We start from the raw sequence: 11,029 nt of genomic DNA on the forward strand, positions 1-11,029 counted from the left end.
GGCATAGTGTATAAAGTACTTGGTGAAATTCAGTTGCAAGTTACACTCTTCTCGAGGTTAAAGGTGCAGGTGATACTCAGAATATAAATTGTGAATTGTTTAGGACTTCTACCTAGTCATGGTTGATAGAACGAGAGCATGCTACTCATGTTGATTAAATATATAGTTCCGTTCAAAATTACGTTCACTAATTAGTTTAACAGAAAGATTATCAACAAAATATACCTGAAGAAAATTGAAGCTTATATCAACCGAAACTTTGTGAAAATAAGATGAGAACAGTAGTTTGAAGAATCCAAATATTAAATTGTTATATTAATAGTATATTTTTATGGCTGTGCAGAATAAATGTGATTCTATAAATAAAAGAAGTTCTTTGTAAAAGACAGAAATAAAAAAAGGTGTAAGATATCACCACACTGTGGAGTCAAGGACCGAAAAGAACTAGAGACTCTAATAAACACTACCAGGATCTTCAGCCAGGATATCCAAATAAAATTTGGTATGAAAAAGTGCACACTACTAGTTATAAGAAAGAGAAAACTGGAGACAACAGAAGGCATGGAACTACCCAACCAAATGGAGATGAGGGCACTAGGGGAACAAGACGCCTATAAATACGTGGGAGTTCTGGAAGCAGACACCATCAAAGCCACAGAAATGAAAGAGAGAATTGGAAATCAGGAGAACAAGAAAACTTCTAGAAACTAAATTATATAGCAGAAACTTAATAAACGGTATAAATACATGGGAAGTATCACTAATAAGATACTCAGGACCTTTCATAGGATGGACTGAAGAAGAACTGAGACACCTCAACCAGGAAACTCATGACCATGCACAATGTACTACACCCAAAGGACGGTGTTGACCGACTCTACATGAAAAGAAAAGAAGGTGGGAGAGGACTAATTTGTATAGTAGACTGTGTGCATGACACAAAAAAGAATTTGAAAAATACATAACACAGAACACGGAAAGGATAATTATGAAAGCGAGAAACACTGAGAAAATCGACAAAACAGAAAACAGAGAGATAAAAGATAAGACGAGAAAAGAAAAATGGGAAGAAAAAAAACTACATGGAAGATTCATAAGGATGACAAAAGATGAGAATAACGAAAACACTTGGACATGGATGCGAAAAGGACATATAAACTGAGAAAATAAATCCCTAAAACTGCAGCACAAGATAACTCCATAAGAACCAATCACATCAAAGCAAAAATCGATAAAACACAAGAAAACAGTAAATGCAGACTCTAGTGACAAAGAGACGAAACGATAAACCATATAATAAGTGAATGCAGCAAACTGGCCCAAAAGGAATACAAGAACAGACACGACCAAATGGGAAGGGTAGTACACTGGGAATTATGCAAACAACTGCATCTCAAATGCACAAAGAAGTGGTATAAACACAAGCCGGAAACAGTACTTGAAAACAAGAGGGACATGGACATACAAACTGATAAACCCATCCAAGCAAGAAAACCAGACGTTGTAATAATTAACAAGAAAGAAAAATCCTGCCAGATCGTAGACTTTGCTGTTCCAGCTGACCACAGGTAGAATATCAAAGAAAAGGAGAAACGGAACAAATACACAGAGCTAGTCAGAAAGCTGAAAGGGATATGTACGTTGAAGAAAATCAAAACAATACCTATAATAGTAGGAGTACTAGGAACAAACTAAAAAAAACTTTGAAAAAAGAATGTGAGAAATTGGAATCAGAGGAATGACTGGAAAAATACAATGCACAAGAATAATGAAAACAGCTGAAGTATTAAGGAAAACCCTTGAATGTGGAGACTAACACACATGAACCACAAGCGCAGACCAGACAAACTGCTGCATGGAACCAACAACATTAAAGCTGCATACTTATGTTCTCTAATTCCCCCCCCCCATTACCACATCACAGCCCCCCTCCCCAAAAAAAGAGTGAGACTGAATAGCCAAGTAGTCAAGGAGGAGTGGATGGGGGAGGGGGAGAAAAAGCTTTATAAAAAGACTAATACCCCACAAAAAATATTCTAATCTTTGCACCTCAGCAGATAATTATGCTTCGCTGTCTCCATTTGACTAGATTTCGCACTAACAGTTTCTGAACCTTACTACTTTCACGCTGGTTCATGACAAATTGGAAGTGGGTGATTTATTTGTGACCCCATCACTAGAAGATTGCTTTACAGGGTTGACAGACTCGTTTCTATTCCGTTGTGCTTTTTCATCAGTTTGCTTTCCTAGATAGATTGCCTTCACTACGGCTGAGGAACCCCACTTACCTCCTGTGAAACTAACTCATTGGTAAACGGAATAGATTTAGATTAAAAACCTAATTTCTCTGTTAAATTCGGATGCTTGTCATCTCACTGAAGTTACAAAGGAAATAACGGATTTATAGTTTACTGATAGGGTTACCCGCCGTTGCCAGGAATATGGATAACAACATAGAAGAGTTAAAATCACTCTCTCTTTCCCCCTCTTTCTCTCTCTCCCTCTTTCTGACTCTACTTATACCTTCAGCTGCCCTTCCCCATCCGTTTCTCTCCTTCTTGCACAACTGGTTCAATATAAAGTAAGGAAAGACTGCTGTCTAACCTATTTCAGTGCTGTTTTTCAAACAACTACCAGTAAGAAAGAAAAGAAAAATGTAATGGAATAATTTGGTCACTAGTAACTCAAAGGGAGTGAATGTATTTATCTCCCTTTCACAGTAGAAAAATGTTACACAAGGTCAGAAAATGGGATTTGAAACCAGAACCTTAGAGAAAGAGTACTCTGGCCAAACAAAAATTTGCATGGGAAGCCCTGTCGGCATTTTAAATCGTAAGAAGGCAAAGCCTGGAAAGGCGAACTTCCTAGAATTGCACAGGACCATATCTCAGACTGAAAGCAAGCAAGCCTTCCTCAAAAATGTCAGAGAGGCTGCCAGTCTGATTTTGATATGAATTCTAACCCGAAAGCTTGTACTCAAAGGGAATGAATATTACAGCATTTTTATTTACCACAAGCAGGACCCGTATACCACGGTGGAACTATGCCCACCCCACCTGTAAAAAATACAAAAACAGTTAAACTACGGTTGTTAGTGGGAGCCACTGCCGGCCCAGTAAAATAACAGGCACTGGTGCCAGTGGCCAAAATGAATGTACAGTGGTGAAGTGCCAACACATATAATGTCTTTTCGCTAAGATGTAAAAGAAAAATTAAAGAATTTTACTCAAAGAAACATGAAGCATACATAAAATTGTTGGCAAAAAATACGTTCGTTTTATATCATTCGATAAACGTCCGTATTATTTTTTCGGCATAATAATAAAACAAAGCGCAAATAATTAGGAGCTAAACTCTTCAAGGAAGTTTATTTTGTTCAATAAACTTCCCTTTTTTCCGGCATAATAATACAAAAAAAGCAAAAGAACGCAATGGAACGTACCCATTTTCAAAGAAAATATGTAGCGTAAATAAAATTGGTGGCAAAAAATAAGTTTGTTTTATTTCTGTCAATAAACTTCCGTTATTTTTATTTCTGTACAATAATAAAAAACAAGGGAAATATTTAGGAGTCAATCTCTTCAATAATTTAGTTGATTTCATTCAGTATACTTTTGTGATTTTTTTTCAGCATAATAATTTTAAAAATGCACATTTTAGAGAGCTAATCTCTTCAATAATTTAGTTAATTTCGTTCAAGAAACTTCCGTATTTCTTCGGCTTAATAAAAAAAAAAACGCAATTGGAAGTGCCTCTCTTCAAAGAAAATATGAAGCGTAAGTAAAATTGGTGGCATAAAATATGTTCGTTTTATTTCGGTCAATAAAATTCCGTTTTTTTTTTTAGCATAATAATAAAAGACAACGGAAATATTTGGGAGTCAACTTCTTCAATACAGTTGATTTCGTTCAGTAATGTCAGTATAAGAAGTAAAAAAAATGCAAATATTTGGGTGCTAACCTATTCAACTTAATTATAACGAAGATATAATTGTTGATTTTTTTTTGTTTATACATAAAACTTAAATACAAAAGTTGCAAATATTTGGGAGCTAAACTAATCAGTATATAAGTAATGCGTGGTTTTAAAACATCATTAATGTACACGCATTGTGTTTAATAGTAAAATAACTCAATGTTGTTGATGTACTGACAAAGATGGCGTCCACAACGACAATGACGACAAAGAATGATAATCTTTCACATAGTCGTCGTCATCGCCGTAGGAGAATCTTATAGCGATAAACCATCTTTCAAAAAAAAAAAAAAAAAAAAAAGAAGCAAGTGAATGGGTTAGTTAACGTTTGTTTAATGAGTTTCTCTCTCGTGTATTTGCCCGTCTTACATGTCTGAAATGACATAGGCATTAAATGAAGTTGACTCTCGGCATAAAAACATGTCTTTTATTTTATATATTTATTATATTTTAATGTTAGGTAATTAGCATAATTACCGATTCATAACTAATAAAAGCACCCTCCAAAATCCGTCCATTCTGATTGGTTGATACCAATCAGAATGGGCGGACTTTGGAAGGTAGCATTTATTAGTTATGAATCGGTAATTGGAAAGATTATGCTAGGTCTATATATCTGTGAACCAGTTACGATCGGTGTAATCACAGATTCTGTGGAGAATGGAGAATTAATTCTGGTGACAACTGGTAGCAATGGGAAGATAAAATATTTAGAGAGAAAAATAGGGATTTCTTCCTCTGAAGATGCTGCGATTGTGATGGTGTTGCTCCTAGGATGCAATGTAGCATTTTATTATCACGACATAATGTGTTTGAAATGGTGTTCGAAAGCTACATTATATAGTGGCTATTAGCATAGGTGTATTGAATTTGTATGTGGAATTTGTTGTAGCAAACCAACGATACTTTGGTCCAGAGGGGAATTTCTGCAATCATTTTGTTATATAAAAGAAAGAGATAAATCTGATACTGTAAAGTTTATATATATATATATATATATATATATATATATATATATATATATATATATATATATATATATATATATACCTTGTGTAGTTTCTTACTTACAAACAGATTCATACAGACAAAAATATCACTTTGTTTTATATAAGATTAAATATTGAGAAAATAAGTAAAGCCATGCCATATTTTAAAATTTCATTGACTTCTTGCATACAAAAATAAGCAACTATTACTTGATGAAAAAGAAGAGATTAAAATATTTACAAACTCATTTTCAGCTTTTCTCTTTCTGTCTCTCTTTCGTGTCTTGCTTTCTTATTCTTTTAGTGCAGGCAACTCTTAGTGTAAGTAAAATATTCAAATATTTGACTCTAAAAGAAAATTGCCCCACGTTATGTTCTCGCCTACGTTCTCAGTTCGCACATTGACAGGTTTGGCAAAAGGTAACACTGTTAAGCCAGTCAGATAAATTCCTGCTCGAAATAAACAAGAAATAAAGCCTACAGAAGCTAGCTGAATGTTACACATAGGCAAATGAACTCTGCAGAGAACTAATGAGAGGATAACTAAAGAACACGGCAGCAGCAGAAGAAAGAAAACGGAAAGAACTGGAAGAATGATTAGGTACAAGTGTGTTATGCTAAAGACAACTGAATAAAACGCACTTCAATAATAAAAACACTTCTCGAACATTGATCTGAAATATATTAGATTCCATTCTTTTGTGAGACCAGTGTAGAAAAAGAAACATTGGTGCTTCTATAGAAGAGGACCCTTATTGACCAGAATGTTTCAAATTACGATTTACTGAATGAACCGAAATGATCAAAGCAATTTACAGCTTGAAAGCAAAAATAAATAAATAAATAAACAACAACAAAATACTATAACAACAAAAAAGTTAACACTCAAGTATATAAATGCAAAACCAGGTTGATTTACGATTAAGGTTTGTACTATATTAGTGTTAAAAAATCGCATCTATTAATATATGTAACAAGGTTAGGAAAATTCAAAAGGAACGATTTAAGCGATTTATAAAAAGAAGGCTTACTTCTCTTTTCTCCAATAAATAATTCTCTTTCTGCCCATTCCTCCTATTCTAAAAGAAATACCCTGTTTGATTAGCCAAGTCGTTCCTCCTTGACCAATCAGTGGACGCTCTATTCTTCGTCTTTTTCGAATGGGACGTCCAGCTATCAACAAGTACGAACCTTCTTCTCTTTTACTGAACGCGACTATCTATTAGAACATTTTAAGAGCCGTTTATTCTTGAACGTAGAAGAACTTCCTGTGATTAAAGTTGAACTTCAAAAGCTGTAAACACAATCAGTTTTGCCAGAACTTTCTTTGTTATTGTTCTATTTAAATCATTACAAATATTATCCTAATCTCCGTCTATGTGTGCCCTATAACTCTTTTTTCACCCCAACTTCACTAAGCGAGAACCGAATCGCTCCCTGTCAAATCATTGTATTTGGAACATTTGAACATAAAAATATGTTTCTTTTGTTACGAGCTATTGGAAATTTTGACCGAGAAAAAAACTTGTTTACAAACGAATGGCAGGCAAAACTGGAGTTTCGGTTAAACTAAGCTAGAGTTGAGCGCTTGATTTCACTGCTGGGTGTCTGAAATTATTATTGCAAATGTAAATGGCCCTGAAGTTTAACGAGGTGAAATATGATTAACCTCGAACATACAAAGAAAATATGACTGCTTCAAGGCAATAAGATGTGGCCGTTCCGGACTAAAATTTTCTATCAAAATATCCTGGGGAAAAAGGTTTTGGAGGTGGGGATTCTCATGATGGAGAAGTAAAATTAGCTGGGATAGGTAATTTAAAATCGACACAAAATTAATTTCCGAAACAGAACACTTTTGCACCTCTTTTACATACATTTACGAAGATTAAAATCAAGATGTGATATTTATAATCCTTATCCCAGAATACTTATTCTAATTCTTATGCAAGTTCATTACGTGCTTTTAATTCTACAGAATGTCTACTATTTAAGGCTTAAGCTTTAGAACTTGAAATTCAGAAACACTTGCTTAATTGGTATCAAATGACGATGGATCAAATTCTATGAAAATCGAAAATAGAAGATTCTGAAACTTGGGAACATATATTAATTGATATCTAATACCTACTGTTAAATTTCCACAAATATAGAAGATATCTAAATTTGTATCCTCTTTGTATAAAACTAAATTAAACTAAATATAGATCACATTTAAACCACTTAAGGCCAGTAGTGTAGATTAATCCGACTGTGATAAGCGTAGATATTGACATTCAAATGTTGCACATTATATATGCAAATCGTGTACTTTACCACTGAGCTACTTCCCAGCCTGAAAATCCAACTGAAAAACCTCACTTTCACAGTGTCTTTATGTGATCAGACTGTTGAAAACTGTGTTAAAAAATATTTACCATATTCTGAAGCACTTTAGATAAAATATTTTGCGTTATGGAAAGAAAAAAAAACGATTCAGTAAGTAATGCTTAGCATAAAGTTATATATTTTGCTTTTTTGTTGTTTCTTGTTCTAAATGTACAGAGATTATTTATTCTTAGTATTGCAAAAACTTACTAACTTGTTTTTTTTTTAATTGCAAAAAAAAAAAAAAGTTTTTTTTTTTCTTCAACAGTCAATGTGAAAGTATTTCAACTCGTACTGACAAAGGAAATGGGAGGGAAAAAAATCAATATAGTTAGACTAAAGTAAAGTGCACACACATATGCACAGATCATGATGTCATATCATAAGATTACTATCACCGTCTTGACATTTAAAATTTAAGTTGAAATTTCAATTGTGTTTCTTATGGTCAATGGTGGCCATGTGGATTTGTTTCTTGCTAATGGAGTCAGAGATGGCTTCATTACTGGGTTCGAATCTCCCAACCGGCGGTAAGCATAACACCCTGCTGCACTGATGATTCCCAAAAGGATAAAACACTATATATATATATATATATATATATATATTAATGTTAAAAGTCCATGCATGCTTCTAGAATAGTGATTTCAAGGTTATGAGGGTTTTTGAAGGATGAAAACGATGTTATTTTTTATATTTGATATTTTATTTTTTATATTCTAAGTGGTCCTCCGCCCTTGGTCACAAAAAATATCGAAATGAAAATGAAAAACGTTGAAAAAAAAACTGAAACTGTAATTTGAACAGCATTCATTCCTTGCAACAATGCTCGAAAGAGTTCGCGTGAATTATTTTTGCCGTTTGTGGAAGAAGAATGTTATATTTTATATTTTTTTATTTTCAAAAATTTTTTGCAACGCATTAGCATTTATTTTAAACGGCAAAAAAAGAAACGCAATTGATTTCAATATGTATAATAAATGGTTAGAAACTTAAATAAATTTGTTGAATAGTAAAAATAATGTTATTAATAATTATCATAATGATAATAGTTAAAACAAAAATATTAATAGATAAATACAGTAAAGTATTAATAAAAATGGTGATAGTTTTAAATAATAATAATAATAATAATAATAATAATAATAATAATAATAATATACCTTCCCACGAGGACAGAGTTAGAGACAACGTTGGTGTTTAATGTGGAGTAAATCCCGGTCCCCTCCTCTTAGAAAAAGGGCACACAGGATAGGGACAAAAATAAATATAAATATGAAAATAAAAATAAATATAAAATTGTTTCCATCATGAAGGATTTCTCATTCACTGACCGAGGACAGAAAAGGTTAAGTGTAGTATCAGGGCAGATATTTAAATGTGGTCCTGGCTCGAAGGCCACTCTGTGCGTATTAATAATAATGACAATATTTATAATAATAATAATAATAATAATAATAATAATAATAGTTATTATTATTATTATTATTATTATTATTATTATTATTATCATATTTTTACAACGAACTAATAGTAACGCCTACATAAAAAAATTGTGTGCATAAGTGTACAGATATACATGCATACATCTCCAATTGACATCTACATATATGCATACATATTCATATATAGCTATATGCAACATACATGCATTCCCATATACATACAAGTATATATAAATAATCATATGTATAAACAGACAAGCATGCATGCATACGTATACATGTACACATATATATACACATACACACATACGCAAGAATGCACAGATCCACAGACGCATAAATACTCATACACATACATACACATGTGTACATATACACCTACATGTGCATATGCACACACAGGCTACTATACATACATACAAGCGCGCACACGTGCACACACACACACACACACACACAAATATACAGTGCCTCGCAAAAGTTTACAATACACATTTGAAACTGTCAGTTTTTGTATTTCTAGCTTCCAAATGGCAATGAAACTTTTTTATGAAATAGAAAATGTATTTAAACTAAAATAAGAACAGTGGGAAAAATAAAAAAATAACAATTTAACACAACGCGAACAGAAAACTCAATTGTTAAAGATGAAATAACCAAGGTCCAGACATGAATGTGTTATGAGATAAAACTTTATTATAGCAAGCGCTAACACGTGCGACTGGTCTCAAAGGGAAAATCTAACTGACTAGTCGCATCCGGGGTTTTACCCTTGGCGGCCCTCTCCTCATATAAGGGGAGATAATCACTCTTTCCTGGGGCAGGATAAATGGGATGGGATGTTAACACTTCCCCGCTTTCCTTTCTTGTGCTGATGAAAGTTTTCAGGAGACATCATCAAAGGGTTATCTGCAGGGAAAGGGAAAGAAAAAGAAGAATTTAATAAAATTATGTGACACTGTGTTTTAAGGATTAGAGAGATTGTTCCTTGGGTTCAGATGTGAATCCTAGAATTTTAAAAGAGGGGACTCCCTTTTTTGTTAAGCCATCAGCAATTTGTTTGTCAGTGGGTATCCAGGATATCTCTGCAATTTCTCCTCTGTCAACCATTTCTCTAAGGATGGCCATTTCAATTCTTAGTCTTTTATCGAGGATTTGTGTGGTAGAATGCACTGCATCATACAAACAGGAATTGTCTGTTTTGCATGTTATCTTGATGTTTGTAGTGTGATCTTCCATTTGCAGCAAATCCAGTATCAATTTTCTGTAATAATGGCAGGCTTCAGTAAGATCAACCATGGCCAAAGTCTCCGCAGCAAGCGTGCTTTTGACTATTCTTTTGATGCGTTTAGATTGCCAGGCTATTGGCATGTATTGGTTATTACTACCAATCAGAAAAATAATGTAGCCACCTTGTGATCCACCGTCAGTTAGGTTAGCAAAGGATGCATCACTGTATGCTATAATTTGAAGCAATTTAGGGTTTCCAAGATTGGGAATATGGATTTGGGATTTATCCTTTTTTGCCTTTTTGATAGTCCTATTTATTTGTTTTATACATTCCACATTTTCTTGTTTTAATATGGAACTCAATGCACTGACATCAAAACTGAGGTCAGGTCTAGCTTGAGTGGCTAGCCAGTTGAGTTGACCGATTAGCTGTCTGGCCTCGGAGATCTCAGTGGATGTCAGCTTGTCTTCCAGCCTTCTTCCATTCTGCAGCGGAATGTGTCTGAGTTTCTTTGTGTATTCATCTTGTCCAATATTGATGTTACTATTGAATTTTTTTTATTTCTAATCCAATATATTGGAACTTGGCAACTTCTTCAGATTTCACTTTGAAAAGTTTACGAAGTTCATTAATGACTTTGTTCTCAAAGGTTTCTGAACCAGCAAAGCAGAAATCATCGACATGAGTGGCAATTATGCCTTGAAGCTTGTTTTTGAAATGCCAAGTGAAAATAGCCTGGTCATATTTTGATGGTGTGGCCCCTAGCTTTACTAGTTTCTCTCTAAGTGTAAGGTACCAGGATCGAGATGCATCTGTTAGACCATAAACACATTTGGATAATTTCCAGATGTAACCAGGGGATACATTGGCTTCTTTGGGAGGAAGAAGGTAGACGGGTCGATCTAATTGCTTGCTTTGTAAAAAGGCAGTTTTGATGTCCATGGATTTGCATACCCAACCACTTGCTGATATAACTCCTAAGACTGATCGTAAACTTTCTTTTGAACATGTTGGGGAGTCAT

General features: G+C 33.8%; 1 protein-coding gene across 1 annotated transcript; it reads right to left on the reverse strand.

Annotated features, from left to right (window-relative positions):
• Window positions 1-9,748: 9,748 nt before the first annotated feature.
• LOC145261147 (uncharacterized) lies at window positions 9,749-10,147 on the reverse strand. Its single transcript, XM_080119450.1, has one exon. It carries the CDS (start codon window positions 10,145-10,147, stop codon window positions 9,749-9,751), a length of 399 nt encoding a protein of 132 aa, XP_079975576.1.
• Window positions 10,148-11,029: the final 882 nt, after the last annotated feature.

The sequence above is a fragment of the Euprymna scolopes genome, chromosome 3, assembly GCF_053919585.1.
Source record: "Euprymna scolopes isolate OS-2025 chromosome 3, ASM5391958v1, whole genome shotgun sequence".
NCBI lineage: Eukaryota > Metazoa > Mollusca > Cephalopoda > Sepiida > Sepiolidae > Euprymna > Euprymna scolopes.